We start from the raw sequence: 27,606 nt of genomic DNA on the forward strand, positions 1-27,606 counted from the left end.
AAGCGAACACACCCAGTGACATCAGTGAGGGTCGGAGGAAAAAAAAATTAAAAAAGTCTTAGCAGACGTTGTACGGTTAAGTCAAGGGGGCAGTGGCGCCTTTGCAAGAAGTCCCCCCTCCCCCAATATTATTTATTAAGCTTTGTTAAGTAGGGTCGGCATACCTGTAAGTGTAAGGACTTTGCGGTATTTGGCGGATATAACTGGATCTTCGGCAGAAATATGTCAACTTCAGACGAAGCAGACGGGTTCCGGCCGCGCTATGGCTGTAAGTACCTAAAGCAGCTTTTTCCTTCTCTTATCCTGGCAGAAGTTGCCGGGCGCCCCGGAGACAAACCCCAAGTCCGCCAAAGAGACTCCTTAGTGCAGCCTCGCTGCCCCCCTTTGCCCCTGTCCTGCCTAAATGATTTTTCTTTCTCAGCCGATCGCTTTGCAGATGTTCTAACTTTTGCATGCTGCTTACGGCGTGGGGGGGGGGGGGGCACGCACTTCCGCGTTTCACATTTTATTAGACTTATCGCCCCTCTTATCTGTACAGCATGTTAATATAAGATGTGTTGGGACTCCCGATTGTTATACACGCGGCGTCTCGCACATTCTGGCCGTAAAATCTGTATTTCTGCCTTGCAGCTCAGTAAAAATGAGGCGTGTCCTGCTCCTCTAAACTTCAGGCTGAAATGAAGGGACTCCTTACAGATCCTCACCTACCTGCGGATCTTACCCGAGTAATTCATACAGGACGCCCTTGCCTCCTGGAAATGGACTCGGTGAAAAATAGAGATTAAACTTCCGAAGCTTTGCCCGCCTGAAATAACTTTATTTCTTGCGCCAAAACCGCCCGCTTTACATGTGTCTTAAGCGAAAGTGTCCCGTATCAGTTTCCTTTTCTTAGTTTATAAGGTTTGCGCTTGATGGCCGATAGAAACTGTAAATCTATCACATCTGTACATCTCATATTTTAAACCAGCTTATTATATATATATCTTTTTTAAGGGACATGACTGTACTGAGTGACATAACATCTCCCGTTGTGCACATTTCATGCATTACTTCACATCTCCAGTGATCGCGTTCTCCTTCCAGGCTGGGACATTTGATATTTTTATAACCTGTTAGTTGAAGGCCAGACGTTTGACGGAAGCTTCTTGCACACTAGACACCTGAAGGTCACGGTAATATGGCAGCTTAGATTGGAGCAGTTTTGCTGCTCCAGGCAGCTCCTGATTTTTATGTATTTTATAAGTAACTTTGGTCCAAGCCAGTGTCAGACTGCCTAGAACAATGAACTGTGAAGTATTTTTGATAAACGGACACTGTAGCTTTAAATGATCCATTTACAAATGGCAAATAGTTATGAAATTAGAGAAGTGGTCTTTTTTATGGGCTAAAATGGCATAGAAATCATTTTCAAAACTGTGGTATCAGCATTTGAAACGAGAGCTCTGATATGCGGCTGGCTTCGCATTGTTACGGCCTGTCAGCTCGATGTGGGGGGGTGTTGCAGGGTCCCCTGGCAGGTTCTGGCCTGTATCCTGGGTGAGGCGCCTCTCTGGTGCTGTATTTTTCCCTGAGACCCCCGGTGCCGTGCTGCATCAGTGGGCTGCCTCCCGTCTCTCCTGCCTGCAGCCATTAGTGCACTGGCAGGTTTTCCCGAGACCTTGGTAGCGGTGCGTGTCGGGCAGCCTAGGGGTAGCAAACAGGGCCTGTCCGCGGGGGCCTGTCTGGCGGCCTGTCTGGGCCCACTGGTCCTATACCTCCCCCGGCCACTGTGTCAGTGTGGTTCACTGTGTCTTCCATTTTGCGGTTTGGAGAAAGGGCGGGGGCCCAAAACCCCCTATGGGGGGGCTCATGTGAGGGATGCAGCGGCACTTGCTGGATAGTATTAGCAGTGCTAGTAATGGTTGAACCTTAATTCTGCATGATGATGATGATGATTGATGATGAAGGACTCTCCAGTTACGGCTTTGTAAATGGCTGTGCCTTGCAGCTGTCCTGGATGGAGTGGAACGCCTCACCGCAGAGGAGATGGATGAGCGGCGACAACAGAACATGGCCTACGAGTATCTCTGCCACCTGGAGGAGGCCAAGCGGTAAGAGGCGGCCCCCCCCTTGGGGGAAATATCCACAGATCAGGAATGGGGTGGCCTTGGGGGGGGGCATTGGGTGTCAGAGAGAGAAGGAAGTAGAATCGGCAGATGTTGTGACATGTTGTGTGACAAGCAGTCGCGTGCAGAGTTTCTTCACCAGGCTGTGACATACCCCCTCCCCCCCCCCCAACCCCTCCCCCCCAAACCCCTTCCCAGTCTGTTTGCTGCAGGATGACAGTTTGGGTTTTTTATGCAGCTGAGGGATGGAAGAAATTCATTTGGCATGAATGACTATATGGGTTAGATAGTAAGGCTGGAATATGGCAGTGTGTTAACTTTATTGAGAGTTTTTTTTTTTTTTATCCCTCCAAAATATTAAAGCCATTCATTTATCACACGGAAGAATAGTACTGCGTATTGTGACCTTTCCGGAGCCAGCTGCCTGCTTGGGGCCCGTTCAGAGGCTGGGGCCTGAGCTGGCCCTGGCGAGATCTCGCGCCACTCCTCGAGCCGCAGACGATCGAGTGGGAAGAGCGAAGCAGGAAGTGAGTCAGACCGTGTTGATCTCAGTATCTGCAGCCGTTGCTGTAGAGACCTGGGGTTGCCATGGAGATTGGTTGCAGCATATTATGGCATTAGTGATAGCGTGCATGCACGTCATCTGTTCAATGAGGGGGTGACGGTCCCCTTTGCAGATAACCTTGGACTGAACCTATGAACTGGAAGATCCCCCACCTGGGTGGCATTTGTACAGCATATCTAGTATTTCGGGGGCTCAGAGACCTTGGTGTGAGCGCCCTCACTGGTGGCTGCATGCCAGCGCACCACAGCTGTCCCCTCACGGGCCTCGCAGCTAATCCTGTAGACTTTTCGAGAACCTGACTTGCTATGGATTTGGTTTGGTCTGCTTTGCGTGCACCAGAGGAAGCTAGTCCCCCGCAGGGCTCTGTAGGGCCGCGCGACCTTCCCAGCTGCACTGGAGCCCATGCAGAGAGTGACGGTTTCCATCTGTTGACTCTTTTGTTGTTGGTGCGCAGGAGAGCGGTGGTTCCTCCATCCCCTGCCCGTCTGTCCTGACCGGCAGTCAGACGCTGCTGCCTTCAGCTTTCGCTCTAATTGTCGCCCGCATGGTTTCCAGTGAAGCCTTATCTCTCGGAAGAATCCAGAATCTCATATATGGCGAGCCGGGAGGTGGGGCGGCAGGAGGGCAGTCCTCGCTCGCGGTCTTACGCCCTTTGAGGGACACGATTTGATGTCTGAGTGCCTGCAGTCAGGGATCAGAGTTCAAGGTTTTGCTTCCTGTAGACCGTAGTAGTAAGTTATTCCAGTAAGTACTGCAGGTGCCGCTTACTATTAGCAGAAAATAACTCTACCGTAGACACGCTCAGCGTTTAGAGGTAGGACACAGGAAGTAAGGGGCACGTGGCCTCGCTGTCATCGCCCCGCCCTTTTCTCCCTCATCCGCTGGCTGACAATCTAATAAATTCTACATAGTTTGCTGAAAGTTATGTGGTGATGATTGTGACTCTTCTTCTTAATCTGTTGTGCACATCAGCCAAAACACTTTGTTGCTGAATGCCTTCAGTTTTGAAACCTCTTGCCCATGATACAATTCTCATCACTAGTGTCACAATCCAATGCATCACAGAATTACTGCTGTACCCTGATGGTTAACATTCCAATATTGAAATAAAGGAACTACTCAGATTTAAAAAAGGCCAGATTTAATTAATGGGGATGAAGCCTCCAAGTACAAAGGGTGAGTCAGTAACTCGAACAAAGCTGTTGCGTACTTCAGCTCAAAGTTGCATAAACGATGCATTTCTTTGTGCAGACATAAAGTAGGGCTAGGCAATTACTCAAATTTGAATTTCAATTACGATTTTGACTTCCAGCTGTTATCAAAACGAAACAATTGAGATAAAAGCATTTTGCAGTGATATTCCGCGTTGTGGCTTGTTATAAATCCATCGCACCCCTTCTTGGCCCCTTCTTGTTTCTCAGTTGAATTATATTTAGAGGAAATTCACCATTTAAAAAAAACATTTTTTTTAATGTTTAATAAATGTGCGATATTTCTGAAGTCAGTCAGTGAGTGTGTTAAATAATCGCGATCTCAGGATTTTTCAAAAATAATCATGATTATGAATTTCGCCGTAATCGAGCAGCCCTAACAAAGTGCACATTTCAGGCTTTATAAACGGCGTGTTTTTAATCGGCGAATGTTGAAAAATGTTCGTAAAATGAAACCATCAACTCTAGCATCTGTCGGCATCGAATGATACTGCAATAAGTTCATAAATTGATGCAAAGATTCAAAAGTATCGATGAGAAGTCATAAGAAACTCAATCACAGTTTAAAGATTAGTTTCAGTTGTGTTTCAGTATTGTTGCAGGTCATGTGCAGCCAATCACCTGAGCGCACAAGTGGTGGTATTTTGACAAGCCATATGCAACAGGCTGAACGCAGCAGAAATATCGCTCGCTTGTGAGCCATGATATTTGAGGTATGTGAGCGAAGGCTTAGGGGGAGGCCAGTTACGCCCTATGACACGGCAAAGGTATTTTAGGGCCGGGTTCTCAGCTAGTGACTTGCTCTCCTGTTTTGCTGGAGGTGATGAAATACCTGGCAGGAATGTGAGGTCCCTCGGTCTTTCCCTACGAGCGAGACCTGGCTGTGAGCTGCCAAAAGCAGAGAGAGAGGTCTGCGGTCTTTGGAAGTCGCTGGAGATTACCCATAATAATTCTACTGAGGCCCAGGTCTCTGCTCCGCGGAAAGTTCCGGGTGTCCCCCGTCTGCGATCAGTCCACGCAGGGTTTGGGGCGGCCGGGGCTTGCAGGAACGTTTCTTGCTTCATGCTTTGGCTGCTTTCTGAGCCCTTTGGCGACGAGCCTGGACGACAAACGGCAGTTTACAGGCCATTGAAGCGGCGGTTTGGCTGTGCTTGCACAGTAAAAACTCGTTGTAGGCAGGAGTGGATGGGAAGCACCATATGGTTACATGTAATTATGCCCCCCCCCCCATCCACGCCCCAGCCGTGACGTCTCGACACAGCATTTCTTTTTAAAAACAGATAGTGCCGGACTGTTACTATGTAAATCGCAGAAATGCCTCCTGTTATCTTATCTCGTATCCACGGTGAGGGAGCGGCTTGTGCCGTGGGAAAAGTTGCCCTCTACCTATCGGAGGTGCCAGCTGTCGCTGAGCCGGACGCGGCGTGGGGGGGGGCTATGTATGCCCACTGGCCAGTAACTGGTTCTAATGCCCAAACGTTCTGTATAACCACTATAACATTGGTTATCTTTACCTAACCCCATCGTGGGAGGGGTCCTGTTTAGACCACCAGCTGGACCCAGCCTCCTAACATGGAATAAAATGGTGTAGTTCTGTTCTGTCCCCCCCTCCCCCTGTCGGTTCTTGCCTGTGTGGTTTCCCTCCCCGCGATAGAGGTCATTTGGGGGGGTGTTTTCTCAGGGTCCACTGGGCAAGGTCAACTGGATTCCTGTACGGCAGCAAAGCATGTAATGGAGTGCTTGGTTGCCTTGCAGGAAGACCACCCCCCCCCCCCCCCCAAAAACACCCCCCCCCCCATTTCTCTTGCATCTTTAACAGTAGCTGAATGCCCAGCAATGAAAAACTCTGTGAATAAATAGAACAAATGATATAAATGAAGAATAGGGTGTGTTTGATGTACTTGAGTGAAGTGATGTAACTTCCTGTTTGAGCTCTGTTGCTTACAGTCTGGTCCGGTGCATTCCGCCCGGCTGACTCTGTACAATGTCCGTCTTTCACCTACTCCCCCCCCCTCCAGTGAGACTCCCACTCCGGTTTCCCAAGGGGGGCGAGTTGGGAGAGATGGTGGGGGCTTTGGCTCGCCCACCCACACACAAACGCACATACGCACACGCACGCCCTCCCTCACGCACACGCGTCACGCCGCTTCAGATGTGCCGGCTACTGATTTGGCTCTCTGCTTTCTCCTGTTACGTTCGAGTGAGCGTGCTCAGTGACACCCTCCGGCATGCCAGTGTGGTGGTTGGGCGCCTGACAGCTAAGCGCCCTGGTGGGAAGGAGCGTTATGCTCTTCCCTGTCGCTTACCCTTGCGTCATGACGGGTCAGCGCGTTGCGTTCTACAGCCCTGGGCTATCGCAGGAGCACCCGAGGGTGGGGGGCCTGTGGTCCCTGTGATCCTGCACGCACCCCCTCAGTTGTGACCCCAGGCATGCATTCAGTGGGTTTACCTGGGGCTCTGCGCGTTCAGTCATTACAGCCCGGCCTGTTCTGACTCGTACTGGCGCCTGACAGAAAGTCTTTGTTTGCATTCACAGGAACTGTGTGTGTGTGTGTGTGTGTGTGTGTGTGTGTGTGTGTGTGTGTGTGTGTGTGTGGGGGGGGGGGTTTATCTTATTTACTTTCATCCTATGGCCATGTGGGCTGAATATACAGAGAGGGTGGGGCTGTGCTGAGGGGTTGGCGCTGATCGCCATAGCTCCCTCACCCCCCTCCCCCTGGGGCTGCAGCTACACTGTGACAGTCTGGAGGCGCGATAGGAGGCGGGGAGGAGGTGCGAGGCTTCCCTCAGCTTCCGGATTAGGATCCGTCTGGCGGCGGCCTCTTCCTATTGGTCTGACCTGTGACCATTGCGGTGACTGGGTTTCCTGCACGACTCGCGTCCCGATACCAGCGTCCTATGACTGTAATGGGCATACAGCAGGATTTCTGACCACCACCTCAGGGTTTCCCCGGAACGATTATTTCCATATTTGCTGTCGCTCCCTATCCGGACCTGCATGTAGGATCTCATTATGGCTTGTTACGGGTGTGCCGTGTGCAGCTGGGTGGGGCCTCCATTAAACTTGGGCAGGGGTGGTTCTCCAGCTGGGCTGAATGGTAGGTGTGGCCGTCCCAGTCTCCCTGCTGTGAGTTACCTCCTGCTTGGACGGCCTTCGTGGATCAGGGGAGAGCCCTACATGCGAAGGACTGTGTAGACATCTCAGCTGGGGCTGGAGTAATGGGGAGGGGGCCTCGCCTCTCTGGGTGTCGGCCCTGGCAGTGACAGATAGGGGGCTTTCCAGAGATACCGAGACCGTGATAGAGATTGCAGCCCGAACGGACCAGTTTCTGAGTACCAGTGCAGGTGCTATGGAAACTGGCTGGGATGAATTTCTTTCCAGTAACGCAGTGACTTTTTTATTCCCCAAAACAGTCTGCAGCCCCCCCCCCCCCCCCCGAGTAAAACCTGCTGAGGTTGGCGTTGACTTGTAATCCGGGCCTTAGATGTCATACCTGCTGGGTTTACCTGAGGCGATAATGTTCAGGGGAAAAAACAACATGTCACGTTATGGGGGGGGGGACTGTGTGAACTGTAGCGTTTGCGTAAATCGGTTTCCGCGTTTGCCAGAGTCTGTGAACACGTCAGCGTACATTAGACCCCATAACTGGTTATTGTGACTGACTGTGGAATTGCTCGGCTGCTGTGTGAAATATTTGTTGGCGTTATTCGGTAGTTTAAGGAGCACCAGCTAAAAATAGAATTGGCCACGCTGGTTCATTCACAGCTCCGTTCTTCCATCGGAACATGTGGTCCCAATGAAGTGTGAGAGAAAATTCCAGAATGCTTTAAAGTGCCGACTTCCTTTGCCTGAGAATATGAGCGGTTGATAGGGGTAGTTTGTCCATGTGTGGGATCCCACAATAAGCTACTGGGAATTACAGTAGGTACCATTGACTAGAGGGAGTGTAAAATCTGGCCCAAAACACTTAAGCTTATCATTTCTCTGCCCAGAACTGTCACATTAAAATATTTTTTCATCAAAATAAAGGATATTTATTATTCCTTTATCTGTATCTTGTCCTTCTTTCTTTCAAAAACCGCAATAAAATTATCCATTCAACTGCAATGATTTTCGATGATTTGACCAAAATTATCGGTCAACTTCACTCAATTTTCAAATAGAAGCGGACAAAAACCCCACTGAACTAGGTATTAAAATAAGCAAAATCCCACCATCCACTGCAGACCCCCGGCCGAGCACATGAGTGCGGCCCCCACTCGTACCCCAATAGCCATTAAAGACAGTAACTTGATACTTTTTGATTAATTGGTATGTGGGTGGATTGTCAGTTTTTACTTGCTGGTACCTTCTTGCAGTCAGTGTATTGACATGCAGGGTGTTGAGTGTCCTCTGAGTGCGGTGCGGTGGGGATGGAGGTGGAAGGCATGCAGTAATGATGAAGCTGCAGCCACACTCTGCTTCGCGTCCCCGGATGTGCCACTTGGGGTTTCCTCTTTCTCTTCTCCTCCACCACAAGCACAAACTTCCCCAGGTCAGGGGGAAGTGAGCAAGCTGTAGCCACAGTACGACATGCCGAGCATCTGCATTAACGCGCAAACGCCGGTGAGGCTTGGCTCCCTCAGCCGAGCTAATCCTGGATTTTTTTTTTTTAGGCCCAGCCTGGATCGTGGTGCTTCGTTACCGGCCGGTTTCTAAGACACGTGCTGATCGCTTTCACATGCGGCGTAAAAATGTAGCATGATACAGACCCCTGTCCCCACTCTGAAAGGATGGAAAGACAAGTCGTGATGGAACAGATGGACTCCCCAGTCCTGTGCATCAGTAGGTCCCAACGGGGTCATGTGATCGGTCTCCGCAGGCTTCGCGGATTGTTCCGCTCTTCCGATTGTGCATATAGCTTGGACATGTGGTCTGAGCCCCACCGTCACATTTACAGTATTGAGAGGAGCCTGTTGGTTATATGTGCTGGCCGAGGTGTTTCCCGAAGCCTTTCTGGTTGACGACTTCTTCCCTTGCCTCCTTGTCTCACTTGGGTTTTCTCTGCTCCAGGTGGATGGAGGCCTGTCTGAATGAGGAGCTTCCCCCCACCACTGAACTCGAGGAGGGCTTGAGGAATGGCGTGTACCTGGCCAAGCTGGGCAACTTCTTTGCCCCCAATGTGGTCTCACTCAAGAAGATCTATGACCGCGAGCAGGCGCGCTATAAGGTAAAGGGAAGCCCAAGGGGGCGGCTCCCATCTAGTAGGTTAACCTATCTAGCCAAATGGACAGCTGGTGCATCTTCTGAACAGGAAATGGTTTGTTTGCCTTTTCCTCCCTGTAGGCCACTGGGCTTCATTTCAGGCACACCGACAACGTAATCCAGTGGCTGAACGCCATGACCGAGAAAGGCCTTCCCAAGGTAAGAGTAAAATATCTCAAAATCACCTTGGGAGCCTGCCTTACAATGGCTCTCACCTGATGGCCGGCTTGTATTCAGGGTGCTCTACATGGCGTAGATAAACCGTCGGTGTGGTATCATATACCCCGGGCTCAATCTCTCGGTCAGCTTTAGGCTTGACACGCTTTCTTGTCCTCTGTTCAGATCTTCTACCCTGAAACTACAGACATCTATGACAGGAAGAACATGCCTCGCTGTATCTACTGCATACACGCGCTCAGGTACGTCTAATCTGAACTCTGGTGCCATTTAATAGCATATCTGTCGGTGTCTAATTCTGTGCTCTGTCGGCCATAGTGTTAAATGAAACGTATTTGGGTTTCAGGTGTTTAAAATGAGAGCTTTGTGGTCTTGTGGTGGAAACTGGCAGACAGGCCATAGACATAAACTCTATCTAGGCTGCGTTTCCACTGCAACTGCGTAACTTATGTGGGCACATGGGACTCGCAAGGCTGGTCTTGTGATCATGGAGTCACTGAGCGAGTCTGTGGAAGAGCTCTGGCGAGCACGCCTGAGCGCACAAGCTCTGTGTGACCTCATGTTCGAGGACGGCAGCTATTCCACTGCCAGGCCCAGGTGGAATCTCCATGTTCATGCTGAGCATTTCTGCCAGAAGATCTCGGTTAGTCCGTTTAAACTCGGCAGGCCACCGCAGAGGCGCATGACCGCGAAACCGCACTTGCCCCTGGTGAAGAGGCTCTTCCGCTGTAGAAAGGGATGGATCTCCGCTCCCTGACCCTGTTTAATCTCTCCTCTCTTCACTATCCAGCTTGTACCTCTTCAAGCTTGGACTGGCCCCACAGATCCAGGACCTGTACGGAAAGGTGGATTTCACAGGTGAGGGTCCCACTCCAGAAGGTACCCAGTGTTCTGTTTGGTTCGGCCCTTCGGAGGGACTGAGAGGTTAAAGTGCAGCTGTAGAGAGAGCAGTGTGGAAGTAGCCAATGTGAGACTCATTAGTAATTGTGCAAGTTTCCTGTCATTTGTTATAGCCGCTCTTCCTGCTATGCTGATGGAGAGAGTGTTTATCAGCAACACAATTGCTAACTGCCAGCAGCCCTGCCCCCCCTACCCCCCATCCCCCAAACGGGGACACTTCAGCTAACCTCAGCCACCCTGCCAAGATAATATGAGTTGCTATGCACAATCTACTGGGCATATTGGGTACTTTTACCTTAGCAGAGCATTAAAATTACCCCCTGTCTCACCTGTCATCTTGCTCTCCTGAATACTCTGGAGCTTGCGTCCCTCACAGGATACCAGGTTTGGGTTCCAGTGTGGCTGGGGTTTGTGTTCAGGAGGACCAGAAAGAGTGGCCCTATCAGTGGTGGGCAGGGTTCCGCTAATCCGCTAACCGCTAATTGTCTTATTTCCTGGTTAGCGGATTAGCATTTCCACTAACATTTAAAAACTAGTGGACCAATTAGCTTCTGCTAAATTTTAGTTCTGTGTCGTGTAAATCCGCTACCATTTTTTCGTAGGTAAAGTTTATCGGTCGAAAAACGTTTGTAAATCCTAAATTCACAACAGCTGTGAGTCTCTCTGGCACGCTGCCACCTGACCATGCATAAACACAGCACGTGATTAGTTGATAGCTTGTCGTTAATGTCTTCTGGGCCAAATGTGAGTGAACGAAGATAAAGACCATTTAAATTTTGGTGCCCTGAACTAAGCGGAGAACTGGGACCGATATCATGAAGCTGCATTGATTACGGGTGACTGTTTCCCACAGAGGAGGAAATCAACAACATGAAGAGTGAGCTGGAAAAATATGGAATCCAGATGCCAGCCTTCAGCAAGATTGGTGGAATCCTGGCCAATGAGCTGTCTGTCGATGAAGCTGCCCGTGAGTCTCAGATACAGGCACCTAATGTGCTGAAAGCACTCCTACAAGAATTGCCAATCAAAACATGGCGTCCCTCTTGCCCCCCTAGTGCACGCTGCTGTCATCGCCATCAACGAGGCCATTGACCAAGGCAACCCAGAGGGCACCATGGCCACCATGCAGAACCCCAACGCCATGCTGGTGAACATCGCTCCGAGTTCAGCCCAGTACTACCAGGACACCCTGTTCCAGGCCAAGGCTGAGAAAGTAGCCAATTCCAGGAAGCGGGTGGGTGTCGCTGATTAGTGCTTATTTCCAGAGGTGACGTCCAAGTTTTTACCTCCGAGTTGCCCGGCTGAATAAAACTGCAGCGATTCTGGTTACCAATGATTCTGGGTGGTACTTCTGACTCTTACTGGGACACTGGTACTGGTAGACATTTCAGGTCCAGAAATCCAGACCACAAAGAGTCACAAATGTTTGGATTTTTACTTTCTGGAGCTGGAATCTCCAGCTCTGCTAGAACATGATCCTGTATGAATCAGCTCAGCTGTCTGTGGCCGTGAGCTCCATGATGCCTCCTGCTCCAGTGTTACTTAATGCCACTTTTTCTGGGGTTTTCTGTGGCCTGGCCTGATCGAGCATTTTTTTCTTCCAGGCAGTGCTGCCTGTTATAGAAGGGCACCTTGTTGCTCTGTTGAAAGGGGTGTGACTTTGGGTGATATCATGTTGTTCAAAAATAGAGCTGCTTTATTTTGTCAGCTCAGAGGGCAGACCTAATAAGGCAGTGTTCGTGTCAAGATAGGGGAAATGACTCAATAAAACTGACCGGTTGAGAGTCCCGCCCCCCACCCCCCCCCCTACCCAGGATGAGGTGGTAGAATGAGGAGCAGTAGTAAGAAATGCTTCAAAAAAAGACTTCCCCTCTCTTGGCAGATGTTGTGGTTGATGTCTAAGAGAGGTCCTAATTGCTTTGCTTGCCATGCGGCCCTGAGTCAGGTTCATTAATAATGGAGAAAGAGATGTTAATGGCGAATCAGTCAAGTTGTGGAGGGTATGGTGTCTAGTAAGGTCAGTAACCTAACAGAATTCTGGGTTTTGTATCGTTGAAGCACAATGAGACCAACCAGAGGGGAGTCTGGAAACCATTGGACTAGTGCCGACATCAGAACCTACATGCAGTATTATAACACTTATAACATTTTGTTCCTTAAACGTAATAATAAATGTCACTGTTCCTGTCACTTTTGTAGATTGTAGAGAACTCTGAGGTAGAGAGAGATGTTTATGAAGAACTTCTGACCCAGGCTGAGATCCAGGGCAACGTCAACAAAGTCAACTGTGAGTGCCCCCTTTTGTGGAATCGGATGCAGCTGTGTCACGCCTCCTCGTGTGAAGTCACACAATGACCCCGCTGTTGTCCTGTCTCCCAGTGGCTAATGCCCTGACCTTGACGGACCAGGCCTTGCTGAGCGGCGACGAGGACAGGCTATATGACGCACTCCGGGCCCAGGCTTTGGGCCTGCGTGACCTGCAGTTGCAAAACAAGAGCTGGTACCTGAAGCAGTTGACCACAGACCGAGAGTGCAAAGAGCAGGTGGGCTTCCTCCTTGTAACCTAAAACCCCCGGGATGACGTGGTTGGCTGCCTGCAAGTTTAAAAATTGCTCTTGCCTTTTTTTTTTTTTTGTCCCTTGGTTTGCTGAATTTCCGGTCCTTTTTCTACCCAGAATACTCCAGGAGAGCCCCTGATAAAGGAGGAGATTCAGAACGGAGTGGATGTAGCGAACGAGAATGCAGCTAGCTATCAGAAACGTGAGGTTCCCCTGCTCCTTTATGGTCCCTCCTTCATCCTGAAGCTCTGTGACTGTCCCTTGCAGCACTCCGGTGACCAGCAGGTGGTGATCTGACCATCTCTGCCTCCCCAGTGCTGAAGGCTGTGGAGCGCATCAACGTAGCCATCCGGGCAGGCGTGGCGGAGAATACTGTGGCCGAGCTTATGAACCCGGACGCCCAGCTGCCTCAGGTGTACCCCAGTGCGGCGGGGCTCTACCAGCGGGAACTGGCCAGTCTGCAGCAGCAGAGCACAGAGGTACGGACTTGAGGGATAGGCTGGTGGAGGTGTGGAGCTCCAAAGGATAGGCTGGTGGAGGTGTGGAGCTCCAAAGGATAGGCTGGTGGAGGTGTGGAGCTCCAAAGGATAGGCTGGTGGAGGTGTGGAGCTCCAAAGGATAGGCTGGTGGAGGTGTGGAGCTCCAAAGGATAGGCTGGTGGAGGTGTGGAGCTCCAAAGGATAGGCTGGTGGAGGTGTGGAGCTCCAAAGGATAGGCTGGTGGAGGTGTGGAGCTCCAAAGGATAGGCTGGTGGAGGTGTGGAGCTCCAAAGGATAGGCTGGTGGAGGTGTGGAGTTCCAAAGGATAGGCTGGTGGAGGTGTGGAGCTCCAAAGGATAGGCTGGTGGAGGTGTGGAGCTCCAAAGGATAGGCTGCACTATAAATACCCGGCTGGCATTTGACGTCGTTTTTTTATATTTTTGCTGGTAAGAGGTTTTTATACCATGGTACTCTTGATACCTATTTCTGTCACTGTATGTCGATCAGACGTTTGACCCAATCGCTGCGACGTTATTCATGCCACATAGGAGAACCTGACGCACCCAGAGCTGTCGGTCGCCGTGGAGATGCTGTCCTCGGTGGTGCTGATCAACGGGGCGCTGGACGTGGGGGACCGGCCGGCTGTGTGGAGGCAGCTGGGGAGTCCAGTGACAGGCCTGAGCAATGTGGAGGATGACTGCGCCCAGAGGTGGGCAGAGGGGCTGCGCGTGGGGCGGGTGGCATGCTGGGTGGGGGGGGGCGGGGGGTTAGCTGCCATTAACCTGTCTGTCCCCGCAGGTACATCGATGAGCTCATGCGGCTGAAAGTCGCCAGCCGCGAGGAGGGGAACGAGTTCCTGACCTGGAATGACATCCAGGCTTGCGTGGACCAGGTCAACAATGCCGTGCATGAGGAGCACCAGAGTGAGTATGGCCAGAACGGAGCAGAAGTAATGTAGAGTTGAGTCGTGCTGGTACCGGTACCGGTCCCGTAAACTGCACAGAGAGTACAGGTGTTTGATTCCGCCTTCTGTGGCTTTTCCAGGAATCCTGGCCATCGGGCAGATCAACGAGGCCCTGGATGAAGGCGACGTGCAGAAGACACTGGCCTCCCTGCAGCATCCAGCTGCCAAGCTGACGGACGTTCACCCTCCGGTGGCCCAGCACTACTTTGACAAGCTTTTGGAAGCCCGGCGGGAAAAGGCCCACGTAAGGACCGCCTGGAAACCCCGGACCGGGCTCGGCATAACACTAACGCCGGCATGACAGACCTAATATGGCTAATTTCAGACCCTGAAGGGTGGCACCGAGGGCTTAAAAAGGCCCCCATGCTAGTTTGGGTGCTGGTGGCCGAACCAAGGCCGGAACGGTGAATTTGGAGCTGCTGCGGGGGCGGGTCCTGATGCCAAAGGCAAACGAATGGCGGGGGGCGTCGTAGTCGGTCTGTCCCAGCAGCCAAGCTGCAAGCGATTCCGCCACGTAATGCTCGTGCCAGGACGCCTCTTCTGCTTCCTTCCCTTTCTGCCTGTGCTAAAATCTAAGGGCAAAAAAACCAAAACGCAGACACTCTGCACGTGAAGCAAGCGGCATAATGGGGAGAAGGCGACTGCTGGGAGGCATCGAGGTTCAAAGCAACACGACTCCAGCCCTGCCGATTTACTTACCGGGGTGTTCGGTGTTAAGCGCACCTGGGGCTGTCAAATGAGGTACTGGATCAGAAGCTCGCTCTGAGATCCCCGGAGGGCCCCTATTTTTGATGCAGATTTATTTTCATATCGCTGCTGTTTGGCGACGCTGTTACAGTGTCACAGGTTTCCTGTTTTCTGACGGTAATCGCTATTTTTAGAGCGTCGCTCTGCCTGTTCTCAGCACCTTGTAGTTACGGTTCCTCAGATCACTGGGGTATTTCATGAGGGGCTGCGTGATTCTTGCGTGATTTTTTTTTTTTTTTTTTTTTTTTTTTGGGATTTCGTGACGCTCTGAGGAAGCTGCAGATGTGACATTTTGTGGCAAACTAATTTCAATTTGTCCCGCTTCCCATGTGACGACATCCAGGCAGAGATATAAAGTACACTTCCTAGAAATAGCTTTGCTTGGCCCCATTTAGTTTTCATTTACATGCCCGAAAAGGAACAAGCGAGCCTTGTTCGTGTTCCATTTTGGATCATTTTCCAGTTGGGGGGGGGGGGTGTGGTTTATCCACCCTCACTCAAAGTCATTGCAGTGCTTTCAGTGTTGGGTTATTTGGTTATTTGCAGACACTGACTGATACTGCAGTGAGATTTTCTCACTCGTTTGTTGCCCAGCCCCGTTTCCGTACCAGAGGTTCCCCTTTTTTAAAAGAAAAACTCAGCGAAAGCTGCTGTCATTCAGGCTGTCGGCTCTGTGTGGAAAGTAGGAAGAAGCGGGCGTCTGGTTTTTCCATAAAAGGCAAAATAAAGTTGTCGGGCTTGGCTCAGAGGCACTGTGGGAATGGGGCTTTGTCTCGCGCGACCCCCTGGCTCCGACGACCTGGGGGGGCGCTTCCGCCCACGCTGCGCTGGGCCCTGGTTCCTGAGAGCTCCTCAGCGGTCCTCAGCGTTCTCCCCTCGTGGCCAGGAAGTAGCGCAGATCGGCCCGCCGAGGAGAGGAAGTCTGCTGACTTCAAAGGGAACCTAGTCTCATGGTTTGTGCAGATGTGGCTTTGAAGGACAGGGAAGCTTGTCCTCTTAGATTACAGTAGCGGGAACAGTATGTGCCGTCACACGTCGATGACCAGGCAGGCAGTCGGATAAGTCCTTTATCTAGGGTTGACCTCCGTGACGTCTGACCCGGGCAGGCAGTAGTGCTTCCGCATGCCCTGGCGGGGCTGTGGACAGCTGTTTGAGCGCCACGTGTGTGGGTTGAGGAAAAGCCAGCTGTTCAGTTCTCAGTTTGCAGGCACTGAGAATATGCCACCCCCCTCACCTCCCCCCGAATGGAACTGGAGAAGGCAAAAGAGAAGGTTAATGTACCACGCCCTCTCCTCACTTCCTCAGTCAGCTGCAAGGTTTTGTTTAACCTCCCTGTGGTGAAATGTTATTACGTTTGCACTGAGACATGCCTGCGTTTCCCCTCACAAACCTGCATGCACACCATGCATACCTGGTCACCGTAATCCTGTATTTAGGCATGCAGTCCTATAGCGCTTTACAGTAGATACAGTATAGAAGCCTTCAGTCGGAGGACGGGGCAACTGCAGCTGCTCACCTTCCCACATCCCACACCACTAGCGTTCACGTGGGCCCTATATCTGCCGGGCTTTAGCGATCCTGGGGAAGTGACTGTAGCACAGAGAGGCCCCTGTGGTATTGGCCAAATAGGCAACAGCTCGGCGCACTCCGGAAACGAGCCCAGCAGGCAGCTCGAGAGGCGGATGGTGGCAGAGAGCCCCACCTGCTGTCAGAGTGTGGTACTGCATGACCGTCAAACTGTCAGAATGTGTGTGTGTGGAACTACACACCATCCAAAATGGGTGTAACTAGTTTATCAGTACGTTCTCCTACCTTTCCGGCAGTAGTTGCGAGACATGAGTGCTAGATCAGGGGTTTGGTTATTCTGGGTAGGAATCTAAACGTTTACCTTTCCCCGATGGTTCAGTCTTACCTATAGGTTTGGAAAAACCCCACTTCAGTGCGTTGACTGCCAGCCGGAGGACACTGTGAAAGCAGTGGTTCCTGTGAACACTGTCTTAGTTCTGTTTAGTCTGCAAGCATAATGATTTATGCTGCGTGACACAGCGGAAGCGTCTGTTTTCTTTAATGGGACGAGGCGAAAGATCGGAGAGCGCCCTCTGGTGGCCAGACATTTCTAGCGCTAATAAACTTGGTCAGTATTGTTAACACCATCAGACGTTATCAGTGTTACTATCAAAGTGACACTTTATTCTGATTCTGCAGTTAATAACACGTATATTTTGCGGTTTGTCGGCTTCTTCTGGTTCTGTCAGATCCGTGTCTCTGGCACTGACCATCTCCACCTTCTTCTCCAGGAGACTCGGGACTCCTCTGCTGTGCTGTGGCTGGACGAGATCCAGGGCACTGTGCTGATCTCCAACCAGGATACCCAGGATGCCTTGCTGTGTAAGGTCACTTGGCGTTGTCCTAGCAACCAGCACATGACATCATCGAGTGGCTGTTTTTCTGACCGGCGTCTCTTCCTCAGTTTCCCAGGCTATTCTGGCCATCAACAAGGCGGTGGACAGTGGCGATGCCAGCCAGACACTGGCAGCCCTGCGTGGCCCCGGGGCCGGTCTCTACGGCATCACCTCTGAGTGCGCCCAGACGTACCAGAACGACCTGGCTAAAGTCAAAGACGCAAAGAAGTCGGAGGGTAGGACGTAGGCCCCGTACAACACTGTTATGGCAAAAGAGCTTATTCAGCACATGTTGATTTCGAAGGCCTTTAGCATGAAAAGTACGTCCATAGCATTTACAAATTCCTGTTCCGAATAACCTTGAATTAATACAACGGTTGCTGTATGGGTCTGTTGGCAGGTGACAACGGCAGCGAGTGGGTGAAGCACTGGGTGAAGGGGGGTCACAGTTATTACTTCAATGTCAATGACGGTGAGGGTACCTGGGAGGAGCCGGTCAGCTTCACCCCCAACAACACTCAGCTGAACAAGGAGGACATCCAGGTGGGCTGCCTGCAGATGTCTGGAGATTACAGTTTCTTTGTCTAGCAGATGCTTTTATTCAAGGAGTGTGTGTGGGCCAAAGCGATGTACAAAGTGAAAGATCCATGGAAAGTCCATGGAGCTATTGGAGATTAAGGGCCTAACTCAAGGGCCCAACAGTGAGAACACTCTGCCAACTCTGGGCTCTTTGGCTGACGACCTTCCCAGTGCCAGGGATAGTGCCCACTGAGCCACACACACATAGGAGGTGGCTACACAGTAGCCCAACCTTCAATGACTCATCACTCCATCTCCATTTTTGCGCTGCTCCTAGTCTGTGGTGTCTGGTGTGACTTCGGCCTACAACCGCGAGCAGCTGTGGCTGGCTAACGAGAGCCTGATCGCCAAGCTCCAGGCACGGTGTCGGGGATATCTGGTCCGGAAAGGCCTGAAGGAGCGACTCGGGTTCCTGAAGACGCAGGACCCTGCCATCACCCGCATACAGGTGACTGCCCTACTGCCACCTCACAGCTGTCCCTGTCGCCATAGCCCACGTAGCCTTGGAACTGCAAGCCATTTCAGGGTTGTTTGCATGCTTTGCTGCATTTTGTTTGTTGTCCTCTTGCCACCCAGTTCACATGCCAAATAAGGCTCTATATGCAAATTCGCTGAGCCCGTTGTACTGAGACCGTCTGCTGCCCACAGGCTCACTGGAAAGGCTACAAGCAGAGGAAGGCCTTCCAGGAACGCAAGCAGTATCTGAATGACCACAACAATGAGGCAGTGAAGGTACCGGTCCCCTGGACCCATGGCGGCTGTGCTTCATGGAGAATCTGATGAAATCCTTTATTATAATCATACTTGTATTAATGTGTGTTTTGCCCTTAATGGCTCAGTTCACATGATCATGAAAATGGCAGTTGTCAACGTGAAGTCGTCTTTGAATGTCTTTTAGATCCAGTCGATGGTGAGGATGCACCAAGCACGCAAGAAGTACAGGGACCGTCTGAAGTATTTCAAAGACCATGTGAGTAGCTACCGCTGCTGTCTTTTGTCCGACAGCTGGCCACAGAAAGCAGCTACAGTCAGCTGTTCAAGCACGATGCCTAGGATATCCTGTTTATTACTCTGGAAAACGTCTACGCTTCTTTTGTGTAGCAGACCTACAGACTGCAGGGATTTTGCTTATTTTGGAGCCCCGTATATGACCAGCTGGTGTTTCTTTTGTCCAGATGGATGATATTGTGAAGATCCAGGCCTTCATCCGAGCCAACAAAGCTCGAGATGACTACAAAACTCTGAGTGAGTATTAGCACTGCGACGGCTTCTCTTTAACCCAAGTTAATCCTCAGCAGGTCTACAAAGAATGTTGAATGAGATCTCCATTTTGCTTCTGTAAATTCTCATTTTTGGGACCTTTCATTACTTTTGTATTGTCTTTGCTCTGTTTCATTGAGTCTCCTTGCACCTCAAGCTTACAGGGATCCCACAGAATTCAACACGACGTTCTCTCTCTTCACAGTCAACGCCGAAAACCCTCCCATGGCCGTGGTGCGGAAGTTTGTCCACCTGCTGGATCACAGCGACCAGGACTTCCAGGAGGAGCTGGAGCTAATGAGGCTGAGAGAGGAGGTGATCACCAACATACGCTCCAACCAGCAACTGGAGAATGACCTCAACCTCATGGACATTAAAATTGGCCTTCTGGTGAAGAACAAGATCACCCTGCAAGAGGTAGTCTCTCACAGCACAAAGCTGACAAAGAAGAATAAGGGTGAACTCTCCAACCTAATGATGATGAACAAACACAAAGGTGGTCTTAAGGCCTTGAGTAAAGAGAAGAGAGACAAGCTAGAGGCCTACCAGAACCTCTTCTACCTGCTACAGGTAACCCTCTGCTTCTTGCATGCTTAAGTTTCACCTGTCTTCCAGGTAACTTCTTAGAATAATTTCCAACCATGTGTTGTACTGAAGAATCTGCTTATCTCACCCTAGACGAATCCTACGTATCTAGCCAAGCTGATCTTCCAGATGCCTCAGAACAGGTCCACTAAGTTCATGGACTCTGTGATTTTCACGCTTTACAACTATGCCTCCAACCAGCGTGAGGAGTACCTTCTGCTCAAACTGTTCAAGACTGCCCTGCAAGAGGAAATAAAGTAAGGCACTACAACATCCGTTGAGGATACAAGAATCGTTATTTTAGAAGTTATCTTTGAAAGCTTAACTACGTTTTGGGGGGGGGGGGGGGGGAGGGTGGATGCACATCTAGGTTGCATGTACATGCGCATTTTTGAGAGGAGGCCCGGAAACCGTTGTTTTTCTGTGTGAAGGTCTAAAGTGGACCAGATTCAGGAAATCGTTACGGGAAACCCCACTGTAATCAAGATGGTGGTGAGCTTCAATAGAGGTGCACGGGGCCAGAATGCCCTTCGACAGATCCTGCAGCCAGTGGTGAAGGAAATCATGGATGACAAGACACTGAACATCAAGACCGACCCAGTAGACATCTACAAAAGCTGGGTGAATCAGATGGAGACTCAGACTGGTGAGGCCAGGTAGGCATGTTGCCACTTCTGTTATATTATTTGGTTTGAAAAGGTGGGTAAAGAAGGAGGGTCTCTAGATATATGTAAGGTTCCGTTTCCGGGATACCTGTGACAGACACAACTGTAGTCTGTCGTGCTTGCTGTTTACTCTTGATGAAGTTGGTATGTTCCTGTGTGTCATTTCCCCTTTTGAAGTGGAAGTTGTACAGAACGACAGGCCTCTCAAGCACACCAGTCAGTCATGTCTGATGGATGAGTCACATGCAGTCAGCCGGATCAGAACACCTCAGCTATGCAGTGATACATACTGCTGACGTCCGTCTTTTGAAAGTATGAATGATATTGACTTGCGATGGGACGTCCTCTGTTCCTTTGTTAGTAAGCTGCCGTATGACGTCACTCCGGAGCAGGCCATGAGCCACGAGGAGGTCCGAACCCGGCTGGAGGCATCTATAAAGAACATGAGGACAGTCACAGACAAGTTCCTATCTGCCATCATTGTTTCCGTTGACAGCATCCCGTGAGTTACCTCTCACTGGCCTCACCGCTTTTAACGTTTCCTCGCAAAGTCATTTTTAACGTTTTCTGGGTGCCCCCCAGGTATGGGATGCGCTTCATTGCCAAGGTGCTTAAAGACACGCTGAATGAGAAGTTCCCCGACGCCACGGAGGACGAGCTTCTGAAGGTCGGTTCCCCCTCACCTTTACGGCCAATCAGACATCTTCGCCTAACCGGAGAGCCAGGAGGGTGGGGAAGCCACCAGCTTCGTACTTATCCCTTCTGTCGTGATGCTGTAGGGTGGGAACAATCACCGCCTTCCTACCAAAGCATTATTTGGTCGTGGGATTTCAGTGTCACACGTGGTTATAATCCCTCAGTGCCGATGCCCTGTTTTTCCTGATTTGCTTCCTGATTTTCCTCTCAACTTGCAGCCACTTTCGCTTGCTTGGTTCTGCCACCATGGCCTGAAGGGGTTACACTTGAGCACCTGCCTGTCACTCCCATCTGCACTCTTCTTCTCTCGCACTCCTCTCCACTGAACGCACTCTCCCGTCTCTCTTTCCCTCTCTGCCTCCTCCACTCCCCTCTCTCTCCCGGGCTCCAGTTGTCCTCTCTGCCCTTGCCTCTGACCTTCTGTGGGGATGCTTGCTCCAAGGTCCCAGCGCGACAAAGGTGAGCTACGCCCCCACCCTCTTCAGTTTCCTCTTGCTCAGACATGGCTGTCACCCCTCGATTGGTCAAGGGGGGGGGGGTGTATGTGCCACTTGTACATCGAATTGAAATTTTTACGCCATGAATGTGCAGTTTAAAAGGCCACTAATGTCATATTTACCTGTCGCAGCTCCTCCCCCAAACCTATATTTTACACCTTAGTCAGGATGTTACATATTGAAATTCTACATTCCTAAAGGAAGTATGAAACTGCAGGGCAGGGCATTCTCAAATAGATCTGTTAGAGGAAATGAGAAAACAAGTTCTACTTTTGGGTTTTTATTGTAGAGAAATGGCGGACTTATTTTTGAGTGCTGACTCATGTAGCCTGTCAGCTTGAGTCGTACAACGAATTTTTTTTTATAATTTTTTTTTTAAACTTCTCCAATCAGTTGTATTCATTCTTTTGTGCCGGTTGATTTCTGACAATGCTGTGCTCAGTGAAACCAGTCGTGCTGATCTATGACCCCTGTCTGGATAAGATTTTAAATGTATTTCAGATTTGTTATTAGCACAGAGTTGGTAATATGGTTCCTGATTGTGTCATTACAGATCATAGGGAACCTTCTGTATTACCGCTACATGAATCCTGCTATCGTAGCCCCTGATGCCTTTGACATCATCGATCTGTCGGCGGGTGGTCAGCTGACCACCGACCAGAGGCGCAACTTGGGCTCCATTGCCAAAATGCTGCAGCATGCAGCATCCAACAAGATGTTCCTGGGAGACAACGCCCACCTGAATCCCATAAACGAATACCTGAGCAGCTCTTACCAGAAGTTCAGGTGAAGATTTCATGCTTCTGATAGTCTGTTACCTGGGCTCCTCCTTTGCATGTCACCCTGCTCTTACAACCTGTGTTGCCTCCTGCAGGCGTTACCTGCTTGCTGCCTGTGACGTCCCTTCCTTGGAGGACAAATTCAATGTGGACGAGTATTCTGACCTTGTTACCCTAACTAAGCCAGTCATCTACATTTCCATTGGGGAGATTATCAACACACACACCGTAGGTGTCATTTGTCCAGTCTGTCTCGCATTTCTTCCAGACGGCCATGTGCTCATGCTTATCTTTAACGAATCATTTTGGTCAACCCCTCGTAGCTTCTGCTGGACCATCAGGATGCCATTGCACCTGAACACAATGACCCCATCCATGAGCTACTTGAAGACCTGGGAGAAGTTCCCACCATTGAGTCGCTGATAGGTGAGCACAGCACACACGTCAGGGAGAGCTTGTTGAGAAGAAGGGCCCGTTTCTTCAGTGCTAACCTTTTAAGGATCTCCGTCCAATAGGTGAAAGCCCATTGCCATCTGGGGACCCAAACAAAGAGACGATGGGCAAGACCGAGGTGTCCCTCACCCTCACAAACAAGTTTGATGTTCCCGGCGAAGAGAATGCGGAGATGAACGCCAAGACTCTCTTGCTAAAGTAGGGAATTTTACCCTCCGGTTAAAGTACTTGTTACTACCCTGTAACACAAAGCATGTGGCAGGTCAGCATTTTTGATCTGCACTTGGTTGTACTTGTTTAGTGGTGTATCGTACTGTATTCAGGTATGGAATACAGTTTCTTGTGAATCCATTGCACATTTTTGACAGAAGAATTTGCCAGCATTTCGGTAATGCTTTGCATTACCTGCCCCTTCATAATGCCTTAATGCATTCATGGAACATTCAGTGCACCTTCATAATGCATTCATAGAACATTCATAAGCAGCATTTAAGTATACCATAACACCCTAACATATCTTAACAGCTTTAATATACATTGATAACATTACATGATTATGTATAAAATAATGTTTGATCTTAATGTATATTGAAACTGTTAAGGTACGTGAGGATGTTAAGGAGTACTTAAATACTGTTTATGAATATTCTATGAATGCATCATGAAGGTGTAGTATTCTGGTTGTTCCATAGTCTTCCGTGTAAGTTTTAGCCATTGACTTATCCATGGCCTGTTAAGTGATGTGTCCTTGTATCCTACTGAGCGTGATCTGCGCCCCACCACTTGTCCCGCTAACCAGACAGTCGCCTCTCCTTTGCTCTCAGCACTAAACGCCTCATCGTGGACGTGATCCGGTTCCAGCCTGGCGAAACGCTCACAGAGATCCTGGAGACCCCAGCCAGCCCGGAGCAGGTGAGCATGGCAGGAGGGGAAGCACTTGGGCTGATGAAGGGACCCAGAGCATCGGTTTGTCTCTGACCATTTCGAACCCCCCCTCCACAGGAAATGGAATACCAGCGGGCCATGCAGCGGCGAGCCATCCGTGATGCCAAGACTCCCGAGAAGATGAAGAAATCCAAACCGGTGACTGACGACAGCCTCACCCTGCAGGGCAAGAAGGAGAAGATCCAAGCTAACCTCCAGAAGCTTGGGGAGCTAGGCAAGGTTCACCCAGAAAACCGCTACCAAGACTTGATCAACGACATCGCAAAGGTACGTAGGTCCAGACACCGGCATTTCTGGAAGTATACTGTGAACTCATTCATCCAGATTTTTGTTGCCCTTAGTTTTGCAAGATGTCTGGTTTATAGACCATATGTTCGGCCACTTCTTTGGGAAATATCGAGGTGTTTGGTGTCTTGCCTATAGTGTGGCATTCAGTATTGTGGTGTGTTCCTTTGTAAGACCAGATCATTTGTAGCCTGTGATTAATGACATTGTGGTTGTAAAAGGAAAATCACATGGCTTTGAAGGGAGTATAACGTAAAGTTAAATTATTTCGTCAAACTGGATTTTTATTCAAGTTAAAATCCCGGAAGCCAGGGTTACACCCATGTGAATGTGGGTCCCCTGGTCTCAAGCCTTCGCTGAGAGAAACAGTCTTTGTTCTGCTACTGGGAGTGGTTCTGAAGGTATAATTTGAGATCTGACTCTGCTTAGGACATGTTGTGACGAGCCTTATGTCATTATCACCTGGTACTCGTGCCTGTCAGTGGGCTCTCATGACAAATGACCCACATTTCTTCTCAGTCTACTGCCCTTAAATAACTTCACCTCTCCACAGTTTGTTGTGGCTTCAGAAGTAAAATGGTCGTCCTCCATTGCTTTCTCTGCGGTTCATTTTTTTTAATTTGCCTTTTACTTTCCCAACTTTGCTCCTTCGCCTGTGTGTAGGATATCCGGAACCAACGTCGTTACCGGCAACGGAGAAAGGCGGAGCTGGTGAAACTGCAGCAGACTAACGCTGGCCTGAACTCAAAGACCAACTTCTACAATGTGCAGATCGACTATTACAATCAGTACATCAAGACCTGCATGGACAACCTGGCCAGCAAGGGCAAGTGAGTGTCCACCGGCAGTGCAGTAAATCCACTGCCCCTCTTCACGGGGTCCTGGGGTTTATGCCATAGGTAGTAGTGTGTGGCTTTATGGGCTAAGCCTTTGTGATCTGATGGTTGTTGGTTTATGCCCCCGACCTCGGCACATGTCTGTAGACCCCTGAGCTCTAGGGGTGCTGCATGTTAGCTGACCCTGTGCTGTTACCTCCAAGCTTGCCGTTTCTATGTGTCTCAAGGAGAGCAAGATGGGGTAGGCGAAAAGAGAACCTCCCCACGGGGATTAATAAAGTGTCACAATTCTATTCCGTTATTCTCCCTGTGTCTTTGCAAGGGTGTCGAAGAAGCCTGGTGAGGCCAAAGCCAAGAAGAGCAAGCAGGTGTCACAGAAATACACTGCGGCGCGACTTCACGAGAAAGGGGTTCTGATTGAGATCGAGGACCTGCAGGCAAACCAGTGAGCTGCGCTCCCTTCAATTCAGGGGCTGCGTGTGGTGTTTTGTGGAAGGTTCGCCTACAATTACCTACTTTCTCTTTCTTTCAGGTTTAAGAACGCTATCTTTGAGATCTCCCCAGCAGAGGAGGTGGGAATCTTCGAAGTAAAGGCCAAATTCATGGGAGTCCATTTGGAGACATTAATGCTGGAGTATCAGGTACAGTGTCCAGTGCCTGCCGTCACAGTTCCTTTATCCATTTAAGCCAGTGTTTCCCAATCCAGTTCTTGGGGGGGGGGGAGACCCACAGTCGGTCCATGTTTCTGCTCCCTATGAACTCCTTACCAGACAGTCCACATTTTTGATTCCTGGGAGGGAGCAAAAACATGGACTGTCTGTGGATCCCCGAGGACTGGATTGGGAAACACTGCTTTAAGCAAATCTGGCTTATCATACCGCAAGGGCAGGCTGCTAAACGTGAACTTCATTCTGGTCAAGTATAGGTAAAGATGCTGCTTTGCATTTGAAGACATTTGGCCGTTATATTAACTCGTGTTTTCAGAAAGTCGTAGCAGTGCCAGCCTGATTTTTACTACTTGAACAAGGGCGCAGCCTGGTTCTCACCGACACTCCCGCGTTTAGTTTTACTGACCCTCCCTCTCCTCCAGGACCTCCTTCAGCTGCAGTACGAAGGTGTGGCAGTAATGAAGCTCTTCGACCGAGCCACCATCAACGTCAACTTGCTCATTTTCCTGCTCAACAAGAAGTTTTACGGCAAATAAAGGAACGGAGACTGCGAGGGAAAGTAAACACTTCGAAAAAAATATATATCTTTTATAAGAGACCCACGTGCAACTTTCTTCGAGTTTCACACGTTACTTAATATTTTCCCTCCACAAGATGTGATTTTTTTTTTAATACTCTTTCTGGCAAGGAACCGAACCCCACCCCTCCCCACACACACAGACAGACAGACACCCCAATTACTCTGCCTCCATTGTAAGGATGATGCACGTGGCCCCAGGAGTGGAGAATCTAGCTTAGTTTTGCTTGCAGTTGATGCAGAATGTGCTTCAGCTACCCTCCCAGAGAGTCAATGCGACGAGCTGTCGCATGGTTAATCGCTGAACGGTTCCTCACCTCCTGCAGATGAGTTCAGTTTGATGTGGTCTGATCATGATCTAGTACCAGCTGTGTGATTGTATGTGTCCTTGGGGGTGGGTGGCACTGGGCATGCTTAGGGCAACAGGTTATACATGTGTCTCTTTAACATGGAACAGGCTCTGCTTGTGGCATTGGTTCTGTTTGTGGGTGTCACTTTTCTTTCTTGAATGAAATTACCCTTCCGTTTTGTGGAATTTATAAAAATGAAACACTGCTTTTGTTTTATGATTGACCCTCCCCATTCTGACCCCGTCAGCATTTTACTGTCCGAGGTTGTCACAGTGGGGAGGTCTCGCCTCTGAAACACAGCGCAAACTACAGCATCTTCGCAACTGCAGTGTGGAAATGAACACCACAGTGTAGAATGAAAGATCGTTCGGTCATTTAGTTTAACAGACTGTTTAAATGGTTGATCCAGAATCTACATTTCAGTTTTGGCCAGCGAAGATTGAATCGAGGCAGACGCTGGGATTAAGGTCACTGTTTCTTCAAAGATATTGTTTTGCTTACCGTTACGTATTCCGAATTTTGTAACGGTAGTCTGAACTTGCATGAACAGACGGCGGTATATTTGCTGCACATTACCGTCTCGCCATCAATGGAACCCGCTAACAAGTAGCTGGATAAACGCTGGACCGTGGCTGGACATGGAGGTCTGTCAGTTATTCTGCAGGACGTTTGCAAAGAGGTCCTTTCCGACGTGTAAATCTAAGAATTCATCTCACAAGTCAAGCTAACAGAAAAGTTGCCGGCAACTAGTCGGGGTTGGGGGAATATTGTTTTGTTGTGTTTTTTTTTTTTTTTTGCTCTCCCCGCTTGAAGACCGTTCTCACTTGGTTGCCAAATGCACTTAGTGTTGTTCTTGATTCCTGCTTGAAGAAATTAAATTTGCTTTAATAGTATGTATTTATTCTTAAACTTTTACGTGCGTTTGCGCTGTGTTTCAGCCTCTATACGCGGCATGTATTGGTATAGATGTATTTTCAAAATAATGCTACAAATGTTCCTAATAAAATATAATACTGAAATGAAAAACGCGGTGGGTATCTGTTTTACAGGGCTTGCCTGCATTGCACACTACATGCCC

The 27,606-nt window shown here is 49.8% G+C and overlaps 1 protein-coding gene across 1 annotated transcript; it reads left to right on the top strand.

Moving 5' to 3' along the window:
* Positions 1-27,554, top strand: iqgap1 (IQ motif containing GTPase activating protein 1). The gene is made up of 37 exons (XM_049030144.1): positions 1-268; positions 1,988-2,090; positions 8,935-9,091; positions 9,208-9,285; positions 9,469-9,545; positions 10,094-10,161; positions 11,057-11,170; positions 11,259-11,437; positions 12,403-12,490; positions 12,583-12,746; positions 12,879-12,963; positions 13,077-13,240; positions 13,789-13,949; positions 14,039-14,163; positions 14,285-14,448; positions 17,249-17,339; positions 17,422-17,589; positions 17,754-17,896; positions 18,210-18,380; positions 18,581-18,664; positions 18,831-18,902; positions 19,108-19,177; positions 19,398-19,762; positions 19,871-20,034; positions 20,209-20,433; positions 20,804-20,944; positions 21,025-21,109; positions 22,189-22,421; positions 22,510-22,642; positions 22,738-22,840; positions 22,930-23,065; positions 23,692-23,779; positions 23,870-24,079; positions 24,761-24,927; positions 25,256-25,378; positions 25,466-25,574; positions 26,024-27,554. Exons 1-37 carry the CDS (start codon positions 223-225, stop codon positions 26,135-26,137), a joined length of 4,968 nt encoding a protein of 1,655 aa, XP_048886101.1. The 5' UTR covers positions 1-222; the 3' UTR covers positions 26,138-27,554.
* Positions 27,555-27,606: the final 52 nt, after the last annotated feature.

This window comes from Brienomyrus brachyistius, chromosome 11 (genome assembly GCF_023856365.1).
Source record: "Brienomyrus brachyistius isolate T26 chromosome 11, BBRACH_0.4, whole genome shotgun sequence".
NCBI lineage: Eukaryota > Metazoa > Chordata > Actinopteri > Osteoglossiformes > Mormyridae > Brienomyrus > Brienomyrus brachyistius.